The sequence below is a fragment of the Desmodus rotundus genome, chromosome 4, assembly GCF_022682495.2.
Source record: "Desmodus rotundus isolate HL8 chromosome 4, HLdesRot8A.1, whole genome shotgun sequence".
Lineage (NCBI taxonomy): Eukaryota > Metazoa > Chordata > Mammalia > Chiroptera > Phyllostomidae > Desmodus > Desmodus rotundus.
In genome coordinates this window covers 28,210,503-28,233,468 of record NC_071390.1, presented here as the reverse complement: position 1 = coordinate 28,233,468, position 22,966 = coordinate 28,210,503, and the positions used below count along the sequence as shown (strand labels likewise).

Here is a 22,966-nt window from a genome sequence, read left to right as displayed (position 1 = left end):
TCCTATACTGTACTTCATATCCTCATGGCTATGCTGTAACTACCTTTTGTACTTCTTAATCCCTATACTCTTCACCCATTTCCCCACACCCCCCTCTCATCTGGAAACCATCAAAATGCTCTCCATTTCCACAATACTGCCTCTATTCTTCTTGTTTGCTTAGTTTGTTTTTTAGATTTGATTGTTTTTCTTTACATAAAAATTTTATTTTATTTTTTAAATATATTTTATTGACTCTGCTACTCCCCTTTTTCTCCCCTTTATTCCCCTCTGCCCTGCCCATCCCATCCCACCAGCATTCCCCCAACCCCTGCCACTTAGTCACTTAGTTCATGTCCATGGGTCATATATGTAAGTTCCTTGTCTTCTCTATTTCCTATACTATTCTTAACCTCCCCCTGCCTATTTTGTACCTACCATTTATGCTTCTTATTCCCTGTACCTTTTCCCTCATTCTCCCCCCTCCCTCTCCCCAGTGATAACCCTCCATGTGGTCTCCATTTCTGTGATTCTGTTCTTGTTCTAGTTGTTTGCTTAGTTTGTTTTTGTCTTCATTTTTTTTTTTTTAGTTTGGTTGTTAATAGTTGTGAGTTTGTTGTAATTTTACTGTTCATAGTTTTGATCACCTTCTTTTTCTAAGTCCCTTTAACATTTTGTATAATAAGGGCTTGGTGATGATGAACTCCTTTAACTAGACCTTATCTGGGAAGCACTTTATCTGCCCTTTCATTCTAAATGAAACCTTTGATGGATAGAGTGATGTAGGTCCTTGCCTGTCATGACTTGGAATACTTTTTTCCAGCCCCTTCTTGCCAGCAAGGTCCCTTTTGAGAAATCAACTGACAGTCTTTTGGGCACTCCTTGTAGGGAACTCTCTCCTTTCCTCTTGCTGCTTTTAAGGTTCTCTCCCTATCTTTAATTTTGGGTAATGTAATAATGATGTACCTTGGTGTGTGCTTCCTTGGATCAAACTTCTTTGGGACTCTCTGAGCTTCTTGGACTTCCTGGTAGTCTATTTCCTTCATAAGATTGGGGAAACTTCCTTCATTATTTGTTTAAATAAGTTTTCAACTTCTTGCTCTTCCTATTCTCCTTCTGGCACCCCTATGATTCGGATGTTGGAATGTTTAAAAGTTGTCCTGGAGTTCCTCAGTCTCTCCTCATTTTTTTGAATTCTTCTTTCTTCATTCTGTTCTGGTTGAATATTTATTTCTTCCTTCTGGTCCAAATCATTGATTTGAGTCTTGGTCTCCTTCCTTTCACTGTTGGTTCCCTGTACATTTTCCTTTATTTCACTTGCATGAACTGCACTCCGTCCTCTATTTTGCAACCATACTCAACCATTTCTGTGAGCATCCTGATTACCAGTATTTTGAACTCTGCATCTGATAGGTTGGCTCTCTCTTCATAGCTTAGTTCTATTTTTGGAGCTTTGATCTGATCTTTCATTTGGGTCACATTTTTTTTTTGTCTTATCATGCCTGTTATGTAGAAAGGGGCGGAGCCTTAGCTATTTGCCAGGGCAGTGTAATCCACAGTGTAATCAATAAAATATAATTTAAAATAAAAAATAATATAGAATCCCAATACCAAAATGATGTATTATGAAATTAGACAAACTGATATTAAAATTTATATAGAAAAACAAATACCTAAGAATAACTAGAAAAACACTGAAAGATAAAAACTTTACATGGTGACTAGTCTTATCAGACATTAAACATACTATAAAGTCTCTATAATGAAAAGAATGTGACACTGCCACATAAAAAGAAAAAAACAGATCAGCAGCAAAGACTAGAAAGATCAGAATTAGACCCAAATACATATGGATTAGTATTTGACAAAAGTGGCATTTAAACTCACTGGGTAAAAGACAAACTTTTTAATAAATGGTCTTTGGATAACTGAGTAGTCTTTGGGGAAAAGATAAAATTAGATCCATATCTAACACCATTCATAAAATTAAACTCCCGATGGATATCATCACTACAGTCATTCATCACATAAAGACATTTTGATCAACAATGGATTTGCATAAATGACGGTGGTATCATAAGATTATAATGGAGATGAAACATTTCTATCCCCTAGTGATGTCACAACCATTACAACCTCAGAAAACAACTGGTACAAACAAACCTACTGCACAGCCAGCCGTATAAAAGTATAGCACATATAATTACATGCAGTACATAATGTATGGTAACGATAATAAATGACTGTTACTGCTTTATGCATTTACTATATTATACTTTTAATCATAATTTTAGAGTGTAACCTTTGGACTTATTTTTATATAAAAAGTTTGTTCTGCCGGCAGCAGCTTCACACACGCTGTGTTTACCAGTCCCTTGACTGCATCATTTTCTCTTGTGCTTGATTTAATCTCATGTTGTTTTGTACAGCAACATGTTGTACAAGCTTGAAGCCTGAGAGCAATAATAGTCCCTACCACACAGTGAAGGTGTGTAGTAGGCTATACCTTATAGGTTTGTGTAAGTGCACACTGTAATATTCATACAATGATGAAATCACCTAATGATGCATTCTTCAGAACATAACCCTGCTGCTAAGTGGCACATGACTGTAAATGTAAAAAAAAAAAAAAAAGAAAAGAAAAAGAAAGAAACTATACAAGTACTAGGAGAAAAGATTGTGGAATTATTCTTTAATCCTGTAGAGGGAAGGGCTTTTTAATTTTGGCTCAAAAAATCCAGGGGTATGGATTAAAGATCTAAACTAAAGATCTAAGAGCTAGCTAGAACTATAAAACTCTTAGGACACAACATAGAAAAAAAGCTTCATAACATTGAATTTGGCAATGATTTTTTCACATATGACTCCAAAAGCACAGGTAACAAAAGAAAAAAAAAAGTGCCCTGCTGGTGTGGCTCAGTGGGTGGAGTGCTGCCCTGCAAACCTAAAGGTCACAGGTTCAATTCCCAGTCAGGTTACATGCCTGGGTTGTGGGCTGGATTCCCAGTTGGGGACATGCAAAGGGCAATGGATCAATGTTTCTTGCCATCTCTCCCTTCATCCCCCCCACCCCCCTGTTCTTGTAGCAATATTTTATCTTATATATGTCCCCAGGCAAGGGAAACAAAAGAAAAAATAAACAAATGGGACTATATCAAACTAAAAAGTTTTTGCACAGCAAAGGAGACAATCAACAAAACAAAAAGACAACCCACTGAATGGAAGAACATATTTGCTAATATATCTGATAAGGGGTTAGTACCCAAAAATTATAAAGAACTTACAAAACTCAATACCAAAAAAACAAACAACCGAATTAAAAAATTAGGTAAAGGACTGAATGGACACTTCACCAAAGAGGACATACAGATGGATGAGAAATATGAAAAGAGGCTCAATGTCACTAATCATCAGAGAAATACAAATTAAAACCACAATGAAATACCTTCTCAGACCTGTCAGAATGGTTGTCATCAGTAAATCAACAAACAACAAGCGCTGGAGAGGATGTGGAGGAAAGGGAACCCTTTTGCACTATTGGTGGGAATGCAGACTGGTGCAACCACTGTGGAAAGCAGTATGGAGGTACCTCAAAAAATTAAAAACGGATCTGCCTTTTGACCCAGTGATACCAGTTCTGGGAATATATCTGAAGAAATGCAAAACACTAATTTAACAGAACATAAGCACCCCTGTCTTCACTGCAGCATTATTTAGTATCGCCAAGATACAGAAGCAGCCCAAGGGCCCATCAGTAGATGAGTGGACTGTGGGACATTTACACAATGGGATACTGCTCAGCCATGTAAAAGAAGAAGATATTACCCTTTGCAAGAGCATGGATGGACCTGAAGAACGTTATGCTAAGTGAAATAAAATAAGCCTGTCAGAGAAAGGCAATTACCATATGATTTCACTTATATGGGGAATCTAACAAACAAACTGAACTAACAAGCAAAATAAAGACAGGCTCATAAATAGAGGGCAGGATCACAGCTATTGGCGGGGTGGGAGGGAGGTTAGGGAGTGGAGGGATTGAACAAAAAGGAAAAAAGACTCATGGACTACAGTATGGTGATTGCAGGGGTAGGGCGTATAAGGAGGTTAAATGGTAATGGAAAAATACAATTAAAAAATTTCTTTTTAAAAAAAGAGCCCCGATCGGGTGGCTAAATTGACTGGAATGTCATCCTGTAGACCGAAATGTTGCAGGCTCAATCCCAGCCCAAGGCACATACCTAGTTGAGGGTTCAGTACCCGGTTGGAACGTGTACAGGAGGCAACTCATTGATGTTTTCTCTCTCCCTCTCCCTCCCGCCCTCCGTCTCCATCTCCGCCCTTCTGTCTCTCCCCCTCTATCTCTCTCCAAAATCAATAAGCATTATATTATGATTATGTATAGAGGAAGTATATTATTTTTGTAACTTTTCTGTAAGTCTAAAATTAGTCAAAATAAAAAGTAATTTCTTTAATTAAAAATACACCTGTACCCTCTGCACCCACACAAAAAAGAAGTTAATGCAGAGGGATTTCTACACTAAATTAGAGAAAATGTCAGAGCCAGGAATCCGTGCTCCTAGAAGCCCAAAGGTAGAAAACAACTAAATGTTTATCAAGGGTTTTCCTAAGAATATGGGCACATAAATTTTTAGCTTTTCTTTTTCCTAAGACCATCAAGCAAAAGTTCTTAGTCGTGGGCATACAAAGCACTTGCTTTATTTTTATTTCATAGTTATTCCTATAATAAAGAAAAAATTTTCTATGCTAGTTGTAAAGATTTTTTTTAAGTATAAGGAAATACAAATTATCTAAATTCCACCATCTAAAGATATACATGTTCTTAAGGTATCTTCTTCAAGAAAATGTACTTACATACTTTTCCCATATAAACAGTTACAAATTTAAGTTCAAGAACCTGCTCTGTACTTAAAACTCCTTATTCAACACAGCAATTTTAGCTACCAACCAAAAAATCTTGAGGAAAAAGGCAAGATAGTGATGTTTTTCAGTACATAGTTAACCATCCACTTTTCCATCACTTTCTGTAGACAACAAATGAACTCAGGCCTTGTACTTGGCTTTATTTACCAACTTCAGGGTGTTTAAAACAAAAGCTAATGCAAGTTTTAAAATATCCCCGGTTCCCAAGTGGGGTGAGAACAGTCTTGTCCCTCTGTGGTCCAGCATGGCAGTTGAAGCCCAAGTAGGATAAGGAGGCATATTTTTGAGGCAACAGCCCCAAGTAGGGTGTCCAAGCTTAAACAGAATAAAAAGAGCAACCTCTCATGGGGCAGCCTGACACAGAGTGACAATGCTCGTGAAGCACCTCAAAGGGAAGGGGATGGCAGCAGTGATGAGATACCAGTGACAAATAAAGTGATAGATTAAATAAGTGTATTTATTAAGGATAAGGAGAACCAGAGCCTTCACTATCCAGGCTAGAAATTAGAAATATGGAAAAGAAAAAGCTAAAATGAACCTTGTGTTTTTAGATTGGAACTGAAAGTTATCTGTGTGATTCATTGCTTCCAATATATAAGACAAATAAATATATAGAGAGAGATGTAAACATGTCTGTGTGTACAGATATTCACACATATGTACATACAGAGAATATCTACTTATTTGCATACATATACTTCTAGCTCTGTCTACTAAGAGGGCCTGGGAGCACTGATCCTCCTCCCCACAAAGAGTGATGAGTACACCGAGCACTAAGAACTTGGTTTCTAAATTTTACTCCCCACTAAAAGGAACCAGGGCTCCTTGGAGAAATGGTTGACTCCAGGACTGGGGCAGGGGACATACAAAAAGAATCTAGGAACACCTTGTTGTGCCAAAAAAAAAAAAAGAAAGTACTAAAAGAATGATGGATATCAAATGGATACAGGAGCCATCTTTAAAAGGGCCCCCCACTGACTATATCTGGAGCCATTTAAGCATGAAATTAAATGATGATAGTAATAGATTAAACCCCTTTAAATAAAACAGGGCACCCTAAATCCACACTGATATAAAGACATGAGTAAACTGAAAGTTTGATAAGAAACATTATATATACATAGTTGTAAAGTATCTCCCCCGAAGATACTTGTAACACAGGGAAAAGATTAACTTTATAGTGGAGAAGGCTAGCAGGACCTGTCTCACAGAAATCAAAGTATTATCAATAAAGGACAAATCAACATTGAGTGCATTGAGTGCCACTGATAGGACGCAATGAAAACATAGACGGCATCACTTTTGTGATATTCCTGCCAAAGCTGAGTATCATGAGGAATAATAAGAAAAACCCATATTAGGGACATTCTGCAAAGTGACTGGTCTGTAAAGGTCATGAAAGGCTTTGACGATGGAACTGCTCTAATATGAGGAGAATAAAGAGACAAAGCAACTAAAGACAACACTAACTCTCAACTGAATCCGTTCATTAAAGCATCCTTCAATAAAGGACATAATATAACTGGACAACTGGTGAAACTTAACTGGGATCTGAGGTTTAAATGGTAGTAATGTCACAATGTTAATTACCTGATTTTGATAGTTGTATTATGGTTATATAGGAGAATGTCCTTGTTTATAGAAGAAATTGGGATGACAGGGCATCAAATTGGCAGCGTACTCTCAAATAGTTGAAGAAAAAATTATTTGTACCAGTAATTTTTCAATATGAGACAGACCATTTCAAAAATACATCCCTCCATACTCACTCATGATAAAAAAAGAAAAACACTCAACAAACTACAAATATAAGGGAACTTCTTCAATCTCATAACAGGCATCTATGAAAAAGCCACAGCTAGCTTCATAATTAATGGTGACAGACTGAACGTTTTTACCCCCAGATCAAGAACAAGACAAGGATGCCCACTCTTGCCACTTCTATTCAGCTCTAAAGCTGATCTGGCCCAGTACTCATGACCACACACCCAAGCTAATGGTGAAACCAAGATAGAATCCAGTGCAATTGAGCCTTTTTTACATGGAGCTCTTTTCCACCACACTGTCCTATTCCTTATGTCCCATTCCCTCTCAAACCAACTTGGTTCCTATGAGTAACTCAGAACTACAAGAAATCTTGGAAATACACTCCAACCTCCAATTTATTTTATTTAGATTTTATTTATTTAAAGATTTTATTTATTTTCTTTTCAGAGAGAAGGGAAGGGAGAAAGGGAGAGAAACATCAACGTTTGAGAGATATATCGACATGTGAGAGATACATAACTGTGTGAGAGAAACATCGTTTGGTTGCCTCCCACCTGCCCCCAACTGGGGACCCGGTCCGCAACCCAGGCCTTGACCAGGAATTGAACCAGCAACCTTTTGGTTCACAGGCTGACACTCAATCCACTGAGCCACACCAGCCAGGGCTAATTTCTTTATAATAAGAAACACACACATAAATACTAGTTACTGGCTACATTGACATTTAGAGTATGAAAATGGCAAATTATGAGCAAAAATTGAATTGTGTTTATGACTAGGGTTCCATACTTTCCAGAGCCCATGTGCCTGGACAAGTTTATCCAACAGATACCACCTCCTATATGTGCTGGACATTGTGCTAGGTACCAGGAATATTGTTATAAGGGGCCCTTGCTCCTTCGGAGCTCCTGGCCCCCAATATAACTCTACACACCCTGAAATAAAGTAGCCAGCACAGCTGGACAAAGGATCATCATATTAACTGAAGTGGAACCCATACTCCCTACTACATGGAGAAAACTGGCAGAATTTAGAACTAGAAGGATCCTTTCTTCAAATGAGGAAACCGAGGCCAAGATTTGTAAGGGCCTCAGTTTACTTTTTTGAATTTTTAAAAGATTTATAAGAAACTGCCCTTCTAAATCAAGCCCTATCTTGAACAGATATTTTCCCATCGCTACCCTCTTCACCTGCACCTTTATATCCACTGTTTCCAGGCCCTCTCTTAGGCTTTTTCTCCTTCATCAGTTTCTGCCTGTTAGCCACCACTGCCAGCTTTCCCATTTCCCTCCCCCACCATGCTTTTGCTCAGGCCTGCTCTTCCCCAGCTGCTACCTAACTGCTCCAAATTCAATATCTCATTTCTTCAAAATCACTCTGTAGTGCCCCATGAAATTTAGCTTCCGTCTCCTCCCCTTTATTGGTAGGTTACCAATAAAGTAGTCTTTGATCTTTTCCCAAGGCACCACTCTCCTCAAAACCTCTTCGGCTGGATACTTCTGACCGTTCCTGCTTCTGATATCATCTTCTGCCTCTTTAACCCCCAACCTCTCTAACTCTGTCTTCTCTTGATCCTTAATGTCAGCATTCCTTAAGGTTCAGCTTGGGCCGTCTGCATGTCCACACGGATATTGCCCACATACACATCCACGTCTTCAACCCGCATCTCTACATTAAGTTTTCAGATGTAGGAGACCAGTTCAGATCTTTTCATCAAATTCCACCCATATTTCAAATGCAACCTGCAAATCTCCCCTTGACTATCCAGCAGTCCCTTCAGACTCAATACCACCATCACTATCTGTTGGGAACTGCCCTACCTGGTTTCAGAAGCTATAACCCTCCATGGCTAAGGCTGAGTAAAAAGACCTTGGGACCATAAGCCACTAAGGAGACAAAACTTATCCTCCCAGAGGGGCGTGGCTTCTGTCCCCTTTACTTCACCCTGCTTGGCCCCTGAAGGGTGGCTGGATAGTCAATGACAGGTAAGATTCCTCAAGGAAGGAACAACCTAAGACAGGCATAGTCTTGAAGGGGCCATCAGGGAAGGATTTAGGGGATTATGGAGGAGGGACAAAAGACCCTCACTCCTTGGCTTTGTCATAGCCTGAGTCCTCATTCTGTCTGTAAAAAGTCTCCTAATCTCTTGGCTGCTTGCATCCCCTACCTGATTTAGGCCTGAAACAATGCCAAAGGGGGGTGTAGCCCTGTGCTGGAACAGGCAGTTCCTGGGTGGGGACGGGGGCAGCAATCAGGCCTAAGAAAGAATGCATAAAATCCTATGAAACCTGCTTTGCTAAGAATGCCCTCAATTTAAATGTTAAGGGTCCAAGCATAAAATGAGTTTGTTTCCCAAAGTTTTATGGCCCTTTGGCATCACTCTATCTATCTGACCCTGACTCAGAATAAGCCCTCATAGTTCTGTGAATGTTATCTACTCCCTGACAATGATTGATATGCTTTACGTAGGTACTCACCCTTTATTCCTATGCAGACTAAACCCAATAAAAGCCCAGGGGAAAAGGTGCTCAAGGCTCTTATCCTCTGAGAGATTGGTCAGTCTTTTCTCCCCAAGCAGATCTTGTCTTGGTAGATTTATTCTTGTCGGTGATGGCCGAGAGGACTCTATGGGATGGAGCTCCCCTACAACCACCCACTACGTTTATCCCTTCCAAAACCATCTCTTTGTTCTTCTCTACTAGAGACACGAAGCTACCTCTGGCAAGGGAGGTAATATGATGGCTAACCCCTGGGGCTCTTGAGTGAGCCCACCTGAATTTAAACCTGGCCAAGCCATTTGCTAGCTGTGTATCTTGGCCCAAGTTAACCTCTTTGAGCCTCAGTCTCCTTATCTGAGAAAAAGAAAATAACCACAATACCACTCTCACAGAATTATTGTGGCCATTAACCAAGACATCATATGGAAAGCTAATACAATGCAAAAAAAGGCAGGCATCCAATAAATATTAGCTACTAAACTTTTTATGGTTGGTACCAGCAGCAGTAGTGAGAGTCTCACAGCTGAATCTACTTAGCCTCCACTGCAGCTCAGTCTTGTTCTAGGCTCTGGACCCATTTCTCATCCTGAAGCAGAAGAAATTTAAGAAATTCCTTAAGTAGTTTAGGACTCATCAACCAGGTTCTAATGTTTTAATTGAAGTCTTCCCTGAGCTACCAGTCTATAAACTGGATCATTTTGGCTTGCTTTCTGGGTGTTTAAGGACTACTCAGTCTTGTCCGCTGCCCTGAGGGCCCTGAGACATTCACTTCCTGATGGCTAACAGCCAGTTCTGAGGTACCTACAAGATTGCATCACTGTGCCCCATCACTGCATGTGGCCAAACTGTCCTCCTTCCATTCAAATATTCTCTCTCTTCCCCTTCTCTGTTCATCCAATTTTTAAAAAAAATTTCTTTCAAAGACATTTGCTCCAATCCTATGGTCTCTGTGAAACTTTCACGGATCTCCCTGGTAGAAGGGCATTTTGGGCCAAGGGAAAAGAGCGCAAATAACCTAGGCTAGAGTGAGCCAGTCAAGGAGATCAGTGTGATGGGAGTAAGGTGAGAATGATCATTTTGGAAACGAGATCAGAGAGGTGGTGAGAAGCGAGATCCCACGAAGTGGTGTCCAACCTGTGGCCCACAAGCCGTGGCTATGAATGGGTCCAACACTAAAATGTAAATTTACTTAAAACATTGTAAGTTTTTTTGTGATTACATGTCACAATGTATTTAATGTGTGGCCCAAGACAACTCTTCTTCTTCCAGTATGGCCCAGAGACACCAAAGGATGGACACCCCTGCTAGAACCTGCTTGGTCATTATAAGGACTTTGTCTTTAAATCTGAATAAATTGGGGATCAACTGCAAGGTTTTAAGCATTCCCTTAGCAAAGATCTAGGACTTGGATTTCAAAAAGATCATGCTGCCAGTAGGGACAAGAACAGACTGTATGTAGAGAGGCAAGTGCAGAAGCAAGGAAACTGCTTAAGTTTATTATAGTAAAGGTGCGATTAGAACCAGGGTGGTGGCAGTGAGAAAAGGTGTGGACCTGGAGGCATATGCTGACTGGATGAGGGATATGAGAACGTGATAGGAGTTCAGGATGACTCCAAGTTATTAGCCTAAAGAAGTAGAAGAACAGATAGGTCATTATCTGAGATAGGAAGAAGACTGTGGGAGGAGCAGGTTTTGAGGGAAATAATCTGGACATGATGAGTTCAAGACATCGATTGGACATTCAAGAGAAAATGTTGAGTAGGAAGTTTATTACCTAAGTCTGAAATTCAGGGAAGAGGTTCTGGCTAGAGATACACGTTTGGGAAGTGTCATAATATAGATCAGGCCAGTTTCATAAGACTTCTGTGATAGTGGCTATGTTCTGTATGTGCACTGCCCTATATGGTAGCCACCAGCTACATGAGACTGAACTGTGACTAGGCTGACTGAGAAACTGAGTTGTTAATATTAGTTAATTTACATTTATATAAGCACATGTGGCTCATGGCTACATACTGAGCAAAGCATATATAGATAGTACTTAAAGCAATGTGACTGGATGAGAACCCTAAACGAGTGAATGTAGGCAGAGAAGATAGATGTCCAAAGATTGGGCACTGGGGCACACCAACAACATAGGTTATTTGTGATAGGAAAACAAAAAATAAACAACCTAAATCTCCATCAACAACAGCAAAATAATTAGGGGCATATTCACATAAGACAGCCAATCAGCAGTGAATGCATACATCTATGTGAATGAATTTCAAAAATAATGCTAAATGAAAAAAGTAACTTAGAGAAGAAAATCGTAACTATCAAAAGCAAACAAAACTAAGCAACATAATATTTGAGAATATATTCAAATTGATAAAGCTATAAAAAAAATCAAGGGAATTATCATCCAAATATAGGATAACATCTCCTCTCCAGAGGAGGGAGAAGGTTGCAATTAGAAGGTGAGCACAGAGGACTTCAACGTTACTGGAAATGTTCTAATTCCTAAACTAGATGGTGGGTGCACAGGTAACCATTTGTTATTCTCCTTTGTCCTATAGACTCTGGCATGTGTAATATTAAATAACTGAAATAGAAAAAAATATATATATGAGGCAGTATATGGTTAAATTTCAAATGGATGTTTCAAAATCTCTTCAAATCATTAAGTAAAGATAACTATATTGCTTGTATAAGGTCTAAAAAGACAGATTTAGTCATATAAAGAAAAGAGGGAAGGGCATTCCAGAATTGGGAATGAACAGATCATGTGTAAGAGACAGTAAGTTAGAGAGTCTGACTGGAAAAGAAGAAAGTTAGGTTGAAAGTTAGGCTAGGGCCAGCCCCCGAGGTGCTTAAATACTGGGTCAAGATGTTTGGACTTGATCTAGAAACAGTACAGAACCACTGGTGGTGTCTAAGCAAGACAATGGCATGGGGAAAGTGGTATATTAGTAGGAGTAATAGTAGGAAGACAGAAGGCTGGAAAAATCAGTTATAAAACTTACAGATGTGAGATATCAGAGAAAATTATCACGGCCTGAACTAGGACAGTGATGAAAGATAAAGTTTACCCCAAGAAATTTTAGCATGAAAGACTCGAGAGTTTGGTCCTGGGACAGGCAAAGAGGGAAACAGAGAGAGATTCAAAGATTATATCAATTTTTGAGCTAAACTAAGAAAATGAAAACATCAACATATGCAAAATTAGGGAAATCAATAGAAAGCTGATTTTGAAGGAAGACCATTCATTCAATAAATATCTGTCAGGCAGAGTGTAATATCTTCCCCTCAGGGAGCAGCTTATGAGTCCCACTTTTGTTTTTTAAACAGTTATATACTTTTAATAGGCAAGGAGAAACTATACAGTTCTTTGGGAGTGGGAGGAATAAAGCAATAAGTTTTTATTGCTTTTGACTCTGTAAGAATTTTTAAGTCCCACTTTTAAAAGAAGAAAGAGTAGTGATAAAAATATTAAGTTGCTTTTCAAAATAAATTGAAAGAAGCAACAGGACACAAATAGAGATGTTTGGTAAAAGGTCAGAGGTAAAGGAAGGAAACTACTCATTATTGGACTGAAAGCTCTTTGAGGACAAAATGTATCACTGACTGTCTTTGCATCCTCCACAGTGCAGAGCACAGCGTATGGAATGGACATGCAAATAATGGCTTAGCAAATAAGAGTGAGCGAAGACAGACTGAAGACAAGCCAATTAGGAATACCTTACCCTCGCCTTCAGAACCAAAAATACCCGGGGGGATCTATCCCTAAGGAAGGAGAGTCCTTTAGCCTTGTCATCCTGGCTAAAAAGTAGGCTGATCCTCTGGGAGGAGGATTCTAGGAAATCTAAAATACCAACAGAAAAACAGAAAGGAAACCAATTCTTATGAAAACATACACTGACTTTCTGCTCCCCACACTACTCCCTGGGGCGATGCTCACCAACCATTCAAGGCAGACAGACAGAATATAACTTTTTACAGTGTGAGGACTGGACTAATAATGCCAATTAAAAATACTCATTTTTCTGGTTGAAAGTAATTTTTTAAGTATTTTAAAAGCCTGAATCTTAATAGCTAGTTTTTATTTTGTTTTTTTTTGCACACGACTATTACCTAAGCCTGGAGAATAAAGAAATGCATACAGCTGACTGCAAAGTGAGCTGACTGATATCCAGGAGTTTCAAGTGATTGTCAGAGACTGGGCTATTACCTCCAGATTCTCCAATTATTCAGATTAATTCCACACAGCCCAAACTTACCCAATGTGGTTGAACGGAGGACAATGAGTCTGCTTTTCGAGTTAATTGATCGTATACAAATGCTTTTATGATCATCTCTTTCTCAAAAGGTAAGAAGAAGAAATGAATGCCGTAACTCTGGTAAAGGTAGTATAAAAGCTCAGGCTCTGGCACCAGACAGACGTAGGTTATATCCCAGCTCTTCCAATAAACAGCTATGTACCCATCTCTCTTAATATACTCTTCCAACCACATAGCGTTGATTACCCTCCTTAAGATATGAACATGTGGTAGCTTCAGATGTCAGTACTTTCTTTCCTAAAATTATGCCCTGGCCCTGATTGGTGTGGCTCAGTGGATTGGGTGTCCTCCTGAAAACTGGAACAGTTCAATTCCTGGTCAGGGCACATGCCTGGGTTGGGGGCCAGGTCCCCCGTTGGGGGTGTGCAAGAGATAAATGATCGATGATTCTCTCACACATGGATATTTCTCTCCCTCTTTTTCTCCCTCTCTTCCCCTTTCTCGAAAAATAAATAAAGAAAATCTTGAAAAAAAAAAACACCCAAAATCCTACACCCTGATCCTTTTGATTGGACCTGTATTTTCCTTAATAGCCTCAGTCATCAGTTTTTAGTGTAGAACATTCTAGATGGTTAATTATCATTCACTATGCTTTGAATCTCCTGAATGTCTTTCTTTGAGAACAACCTTATCTTGAAGCTCTGGTTGCTCAATCCATGCCCTGGACTTCACCAATGAAAGTGAAGAGCAGTGGGAGAAAACCATAGAGAAAAATCAAATCGTAGGTAGAACATGAAGACCTTTTTAGTTGTGTAAAACTTAAAACTGATGCTTTTTTTGAAATCACAAATTCTGTACACTAGAGTCAATATGAAGCTAAACACAGCCTATTAGCAACAAATTAAGAGCGAAAAATTGTTCTGCCCTAAAGAAGGCCCAGGGAATGACCACCAATTCTTTAAGCTCGTGGATCTTTTTGCATGTTGTAGCAGATGAAGCAGGGAAATATAGGAGGAAATATAAGTCCCACGGATCCGTCATTTGCATTAAGCCTTCTTAGTACACTTACTGCCACCCCAGTCCAGGCAGTAAAGAAAGACCACGTCCCAACCCTTCTCCGCCTCGGGTCTCTCCACTCCCTCGCATCCTGCACACAGCCACCAAATTAATTTCCTTAACTAGCCGTTTCATTACATCACTCCCCGCCTCAAAAACACTTAATGACTCCCTACCTCCTATTCACTGGAGAAAGCCCAAGTACAATCCAAAGCCCAGGTTAGCGCATTATCCTATTTTTATAATACAGGATTGTTTCTTTTTAATTCCCCCACAGAAATTCTCTAAGGCTCCAACTACACTAATCTGCTCCTGCCCCTCCAACAAACAGACTAATCTGCACACCTGGGCTGGATTACAACCACCCCTGATCATCCTCCACCCCACCCCCCACGCCATTCCTTCAAAGGTCAGCCCAGACCCCCTCCTCTCTCTCTGCTCCGCACGGTGTTCCTAAAGCACCCACTGCCTGTTCAGTCCACCTTTTGACTCTTCAAACATCCTTTTTAGCTGTAACTCCTGGCAGCTCAATCTGTTCCAACAAGACCAAGTTCCTTGGAGGCAGACCGCACACACAGAGGGTCTATATCACCTGCACTTGGTAGGTCCTAGACACTATTAAAAACAGAATGGTTCAAATGATGTAGCACAGACGATACTGCCCATCTTTGCCAATTCCTCTTTATTCACAATAAAGAGTATTCAGAGTTGGCTACAAAGCTGAAATTTTTAGTATACACAGAGCAGCAAAGCGCAGCGAGCACGCCACCAGATGACAAAAATCCCGCGTCCCAATCTTGGTTTTTGCCACAATCTCTGCAATTGTGGGGAAATCACACAATCTTTCTGGGCACCGGTTGGTGCAAAACAAGGGAGCTGCTGTGATGGATCCCATGGTATCCTTTCCCAAATTCCCCTGGACAGGTAATCCAACACTCGTCCACCCGCTGCTGCGGACGCACGCAAACTTTTACGGCTCCCGAAGCAGACATTTCCACCTAGTAGTGAAAACTAAGTCCCCACTGGAAAAAGCAGGGTGAAAGGAAAGTGGTGCCCCTGGACCCCAAAGCATGGGACAGTCCACTGAGGTTCCCGGCTCCTCACAGGCAGACTCCCTGGAGAGTGGCGCGGCGTGGATCCCAGGAGCCAGCCCGGGTGACTCCGTCCGTCCGCGCCCAGACCTGAGCCCCGCGCCCCCAGACGCCGCGTATCCCCGGGTCACGGCCCGATCAGCTCTCACCGGCCCGACGGACGCCGTCCTCCCCCGGCAAGGCCCCTAGCTGCCGCCCGGCGAGCCGCCCTTCTGGGCCCCGGAGCCCCCTCAACGCAGCCGTCCGGGCCCCAGGCCGGCGGGACTGGCAGCGTGAGGGGCGTCGGCGGAGCCTCTAAGTGCTGAATCACCACTTTGCAACCGGAGCTCCAATCCACCGTGACCCGCGGGCCCCAAGGGCCCAGGCGCAGCGCTCCGCTTACCCACAGAGGCGCTCCAGCGGCGACAGACGGGCGCCGAGGACCGAGCGGAAGGAGCTGGGCCAAGCGGGGTGCAGCAGCCACGCTAGCAGGTACCGCATACCCCAGCGCAGCAGCAGCCGCCGGGATCACAGCGAACGACCGCTTCCTTCCAGCGCCGGAGCCGGCCTGGCCCACTGCGCATGCTCAGTCTCAGCCGCACCGCCTCCGGGGAGCCACCGAGCGGCCGCAGCTCCGGGTTTTGCCAGGCGCCCGACTGGGCGGGGACGGCGAGCGTCCCGGGCCTGGGCAGAACGGCTGGGTAAAGTCTGGCCGGGGAGGTGCGGGAACCCAGCAATCAGGCTTTTCCAAGTGGGGAGGGTCCCGGCTTACCTACGCCAGCACGGTAATAGGTATCTGACTGTGTGTATGTGGGGGTTAGGGGGCTTACCCGTACTGTGAGGGCACGAGGGGCCCTGTTGGCGGAGGCACCCCCATTGGCTGTCACCCCGGCCGGCAGTGCAGGTGTTGGAACTAGGTCCGCAGACGAGGCTTGCCTCTCTGAAGTAGGAATCGCGTCTCTAAAAGGCCCGTGGGCTCCCTCTAGAGCACGGTGGGGATGTGGACTGCTGGCGAGGGTTGGTGTTGGAGGGTTGCGGGGGAGTTAAACCACCTGGGTTCACCGGTGGGAGGGCTGGACCCTGTGTGAAGTTTCCGTCCTGGGGAAGCTAGCTGCCCTTCAAAGAGCAAGATGGATAAGGGACAGACCATGGCAAAACAAGGCTTTTGTGGACTTCAAGTTCAGAGTAGAAACTACTCTTGACTGCTATTAGAAAACAAACCACATGTGCATATAGTACTACAACTGTGGTCAGTGTACTTCAGTCTTTATTTGTAAGACCAGACTTTTCCCCCGATGGTATTTTGCATCCAGGAACAACCTAATTAATAACTGTTATGGATCTGACTTTGTATTACATTATTTTACGGGGGTCTTTATGGAAGAGTGCGATTAGGGATGGTGATTCCCTAGCTTAAGTGCTTTTAAGTTTCTGATGTGGTAGACAGAAGACTGCAGCCAAAAACAGTGCTCTGAATCCTATTATTGCTACAAATGGGAATTAGGAAGAGGATTTCTTAATCAAGTGGATGCTTCATCAAAGAGGTAGATGGGGCATTTTTCACAATAGGGTTTCAGTTTAAGGCAAACCTTGGGTGGAGGAAAACTGAGGCACTGCAGATGAAGCACGAGGTAAAATTCCACCATATTATTCTAGCCCCTGTGTTAGTTTCTCGTGGCTGCCATAACAAATTACCACAAACACAGTGGCTTAAAACAACAGAAATTTATTGTCTCACCGCCTGGAGGCTAGAAGCCCGAAACCAAAATGTTGGCAGGGCCACACTCCCTACAGGGTCTTAAGGGAGAATCCCTTCTTTACCAGTTCCGGTTCCTGACAGATGCCAACTTCCTTGACTTGTGGCCACATCGCTCCAATCTCTGTCTCCATCTTCACATTGCCTTCTCTTCTGCATATGTTTTCTCCTTCTGTCTTTTATAAGGATATTTGTCATTGGATTTAGGGTGCAACCAGGTAATCCAGGATGATCTCATCTCATCCTTAACTTTATTATGTCTGCAAAGACCCTTTTTCCAAATAATGTAACACAGGCTCCTGGGATTAGAATTTGGACATATCTTTTGGGGGGGCCACCACTCAACCCACTAACTACCTCATCTTTCCTGCCTCTATCCCCACCCTCTACTAATTCCAATCCACTAGCTATCACAGTTAATTAATGATTACAACAATCCTGACTTCTCAGTGCTCTTGCAACTTTAAAGCACTGTTGAAATGGCATTGCCTTTACAAAACTTTTCCTTATTTCCATTCCTCACATAACCCATTGGAAGTAACCACTCTCTGATCTCACCTGCCAGAGTAGTTTGCCACTCAAAAGGTGCTTATTTGGATCTTAACCTTCTACACTTTTAAGAAGCAGTAGACTAGGAATGATGTCTTAGTCATTTTTGTATCTCACCTGGCAGCAAGCAGAGTGCTTAGTTAATGTTTGTCAAATACATGTTTGCTAAATCTGGTTAAGCCTGTGGATGTAACTGCCATCTATAGGAAATGCATGGAACAATGGTTAAATCACATTTTAAGGATATAATTGGCAAAACTAGAACGTCTGGAACACTATAGGACAAATGACCCTATTTCTTTGACAAATAAATTGCAAAATAAAAAAGAAAGGAGAAGCCTATGGATTAAAAGGGACTTGGAATTGACAAGCTATGACAAGGTATTTATAAAATTTTATATTTATGAAAAGGGCCGGCAAGACCCACGCCAATCTGGAAGAAGAATCTGGACTGCTTATACTACCAAATAATAAGCTACTATTAAGTTATAATAATTGAGATAATACCATCATGGCCTGAGGGCAGATAAATGGGTTGTGTTAAACTGTTCGGTAGCACCTGCTAAAGTTGCACATAAGCATACACTATGGCCCAGCAATTCCACTTCTACCTATTACCCAACAGAACTAGGATGTTAACAGCAGCAAAATTAAGAATAGTCCCAAACTGGAAATAATCCAAATATCCATCAGAAGCAAAATGCACAGGAAAAATAATCTGGGAAATATTCATACAATAGAATACTGCACAACAATGAAAATGAACAGACAAAAATTATACTGACAATGTGGATGAATTTCACAAATATGGTGAAAAAAGCCAGCCCCAAAGGAGTATGTACAGTATGAGTACATTTGTATAAAGTTGAAAATCAGACAAAATGAATCTATAGTATTAGAAGTCAGGTTAGTGGGTTACCCTGGGGGTGGCAGTGACTGAAAAGGAGAATAAGTGGGGAACCTGTGAGATGTATTTTATGTGCATGTTCAGTTTTTGAAAGTTAATTGAGCTGCACACTTATGGTTTACTTATTTCTATATTTGTAATAGTTCAATAAAATCTTCCCCAAAAAGATAAACTTCAAAAATGCAAAACAACAAAAGATAGAGACATATTAGCCAATTGAAATAAATGTTCAGTTCTTGTTTGAAACCTGATTTGAACAAACCCATTGTGAAAAAGAGACTTGAGATCCCTGACCAGTGTGGCTCAGTTGGTCGGGCATCTTCTCACAAAGTGAAAGTTTTCCAGTTTGAGTCCCAGTCAGGGCACAGACCTTGGGCTGCAGGTTCAGTCCCTGGCTGGGGCTCATGAGAGAAGCAACCAATACGCATTTCTCTCTCACACTGATGCTTCTCTCCTTCTCTTTCTCCTTCCCTCCCCCTCTTTAAAAATAAACAAATATTAAAAGAAAAAAGAAACATGAGTCAATCAAAAAAGTAAGAGCAGTGACTAGATATTTGATGATATTTTATGTTAACTTTGGGGGTATGTTAGTGGCTGTGTTTTTTTTTTTAAGAGTCCTCTGAAATATATGCTGAAATAATATGATTCCTAGGATTTGGTTCAGGGTAATTCAGGGGAAGATGAGGGAAGAGGGGAAAGTATAGATAAAACAATATTGGCCATTAACTGATAATTATTGAAATTGGATAATGGATGCCTGGGGGATTTATGATTCTAGTCTCTCTGCTTTTGATATGTTTGAAATTTTCCATGATAAAAAGTTTTATGATGTTTGCTAGTTTTAAGTATAGCACTAGGGAATAAAATATAATACCTAAAAGCAACATGAATTTTTCATAATGTTTATAAGTGATTAATTAATTATAAATTGTTTAAAGTTTTCCTAAATGACTCATACTTGCTAGTCCTTAAAGGTAAGTTTGAGGTACTTTATGGACAGTACTTGAACTATAAATGTAAAAATCCATAATTAATGTTTTGTACAGTCAAGGTTACTCTTGATTTGTCCATTCAAAAAATATGGGCCCAGGCCTTGCTTTAGATGTTGAGGCTACACCAGAGAAAAGAGCAACCAGCTTTGTATTCTTGTGGGGTTTACACTACGCAGATAGAGAGAAACAAGTAAATTAATACTTATACATAAAGTGGTTACATAATGTGATTAAAATAACATTAGGGTAACCAGGGTGGGGTTTCCTGCTGTCCAGCTTCACCCCAGGGACTTTCCCTCCATCATCACTTCTGGTCCTCCAGTAGAAGATGGCAGAGATCTCACCATTTGTATTAAGGGGGCTTATGCATGTCCTGGGCTGTTGACAACAGGAGTGTGTACACTGGACAATTTAGGTGGAAGCTCAGAGCATAGGGCTGAATATTAGAGCTGCATAGGCAGTTATCAATGGAGAGCCAGATTATTTGGCCCTTCTCACCGGCTAACTCTCTGCCAGATCCTCTCCTGGGTTTCCCTGCCCTCAATCTTTTTTTATTTATTTTTTTGTAATGGCCCCTGACTTCCATCAGCTTCTTCCTCCTACATCACTTTCTCTACATCCAATGTCCCAGCTAGGAGTTTCTCAACTAGAGTTTGAAAGTTGTGGAGGCAGATCATCTGCTTCTTCTGTCACTGGCTTTTCTCAAGGTCTGCCTTTAAGAAACTGGTTTGAAAGTTACAGATGCTAAATATTTTCTCTTTGCATTCCTGCTATAAGAACCCTAATTCTTCCGGACACCTTTAGTGTCTAGGAGAGGTCTTAAAAGTGTGGCAAAGAAGGAAAAATGTGGAGAGTAAAATTTCAACATCTTTTGCTATGTGGAAAAATAAATAAATGGGGTTTATGAGAGCGTTTGGGGGCTACTTCAGAGAGTTGTTGGGGAAACTCTCTCTGAGAAAGTGACATTTGAGTTGTGACTTGAAAAGTAAGAAGGAGACAGAGCAGGTGAGGGAAAGACTCCAGACAGCGGAAACATCCATCTCAAAGGGCTGGGACAGGAGAGATCCTGGCATATTCTGGGATCTGACAAGGCCAGGGAACATCTTCTTTCCCTTTCTCTCCCAAGTAACCTTTGCTACAGAGACTCTATTAATACAGTAAAAATACTAACCAAAATTTGGATTTAGGGGAACTATTCTTAAGTGTTTTTGTTTTTGTTTTACAAAAAAAAAAACCCATTCATGAACTGTGTTTTTCCTCAGTTTATAAGCACATGCAGATACACTTACTGTTTGTCTTTGGCATTCATACCCACAGACATACAGAAACAGAACCTAACATGATTCTGGCAATTATGAAAATAGGTAGCTAGGGACTTTCAGCTAAGATGAAGGCGTGGGTAGACACACTGTGCCTCCTTGCACAACCAAAAGAAGGTCAACAACAACTTAAAAACAAAAACCTCCACCAGAATTGACAGAAAATCAAACTGTATGGATGTCCGACAACCCAGGAGATAAAGAAGAAACATTCATGCAGACAGGTAGGAGGGGCAAGAGACGGGCAGCTGGGTGGAGAGGACTCACAGCAAGATGATGGCTGGTGGTCTGGGGCAGCAGTCCCACATTCGTGTGCAGATAAACCGGGAGGAACAACTGGGGAGCCAGACAGACTGTGAAGTCCAGGGTTCCAGTGCCCAGGAATAAAGCCTCAAAACCTCTAATTGAAAACACCTGTGGGGGTTGAGACGGTGGGCGAAACTCCCAGCCTCACAGGAGAGTTCACTGGGGAGACTCACGGGGTCCTAGAACATACACAAACCCACCCACCTGGGAATTAGCACCACAAGGGCCCAGTTTGCTGGTGGTAGTGGGGAAGTGACTGAAAATCGGCAGAGAGCGGAGTGACACTGCTCCCTCTCGGACCCCTCCCCCGCACACAGCGGCACAACTAGTGATGTGGTTGCCCCGCCCTGGGGAACAACTAAGGCTCCATCTGCTACTACGTAACAGGTGCCCCAAGACAAAGAAATATAGCCCAAATGAAAGAATAGATCAAAACTACAGAAAACGAGAATGGTGGTGAGGAAAGAGACAACCTATCTGATGCAAAGTTCAAAACACTGGTAATCGGGATGTTCACAGCAATGGTTGAGTATGGTCACAAAATACAGGAAAAATGAAGGCTATGGAAAGTGAAATAAAAGAAAATGTATAGGGAACCAACAGTGATGGGAAGGAAACTGGGACTCAAATCAATGGTTTGGAGCAGAAGGAAGAAATAAACATTCAACCTGAACAGAATGAAGAAACAAGAATGCAAAAAAAAAAAAAAAAAAAAAAAATGAGGAGAGGCTTAGGAACCTCTGGGACAAATTTAAACATTCCAACATCTGAATCATAGGCATGCCAGAAGGGATAAAGGGAGAGCAAGAAATTGAAAACTTATTTGAAAAAATAATGAAGGAGAACTTCCCCAATCTGGCGAAGGAAATACACTTTCAGAAGTCCAGGAAGCTGAGGGAGTTCCAAAGAAGTTAGACCCAAAGCAGCACACACCAAGGCACATTATTATTACATTACCCAAGACTAAAGATAAGGAGAGAATCTTAAAAGCAGGAAGAGGAAAGGAGACAGTTACCTACAAAGGAGTTCCCATAAGACTATCAGCTGATTTCTCAAAAGAGACCTTACAGGCAAGAAGTGACTGGCAAGAAGTATTTGAAGTCATGAAAGGCAAGGACCTCCATCCAAGATTACTCTATCCATCAAAGGTTTCATTTAGAATGGAAGGGCAGATAAAGTGCTTCCCAGATAAAGTCAAGTTAAAGGAGTTCATCAGTACCCAGCCCTTGTTATATGAAATGTTAAAGGGACTTATCTAGGAAAAAGAACATCAAAAATATGAACAGTAATGTGACAACAAACTCATAGCCATTAACAACCAAACCTAAAACAAAAACAAAAACAAACTAAGCAAACAACTAGAACAGGTACAGAACCACAGAAATGGAGATCACATGGAGGGTTATTAGTGGGGGAGTGGGAGGGGTAGAGAGGGGGGAAAGATACAGAGAATAAGTAGCATAAATGGTAGGTAGAAAATAGACACGGGAAGGGTAAGAATAGTATAGGAAATGGAGACACCAAAGAACTTATATGTACGACTCATGAACATGATTTAAAGCGGGGA

At 41.4% G+C, this 22,966-nt stretch overlaps 1 protein-coding gene across 4 annotated transcripts in view; it reads right to left on the bottom strand.

The window, feature by feature from the left end:
• The window catches only part of IDE (insulin degrading enzyme), an 84,707-nt gene extending 68,194 nt beyond the window's left edge, over positions 1–16,513 (bottom strand). Inside the window, exon 1 of one of the 4 annotated variants that reach the window (XM_045197741.2) lies at positions 16,401–16,513. In XM_045197741.2, the coding sequence (XP_045053676.1) occupies positions 16,401–16,447 (47 nt within the window). In that variant the 5' untranslated portion in view covers positions 16,448–16,513. Of the gene's footprint in view, positions 1–15,740; positions 15,842–15,973; positions 16,169–16,400 lie in introns of those variants that run through there. The other 3 variants (XM_024563485.3, XM_024563484.3, XM_045197743.3) reach the window with 3 other exon arrangements.
• Positions 16,514–22,966: the final 6,453 nt, after the last annotated feature.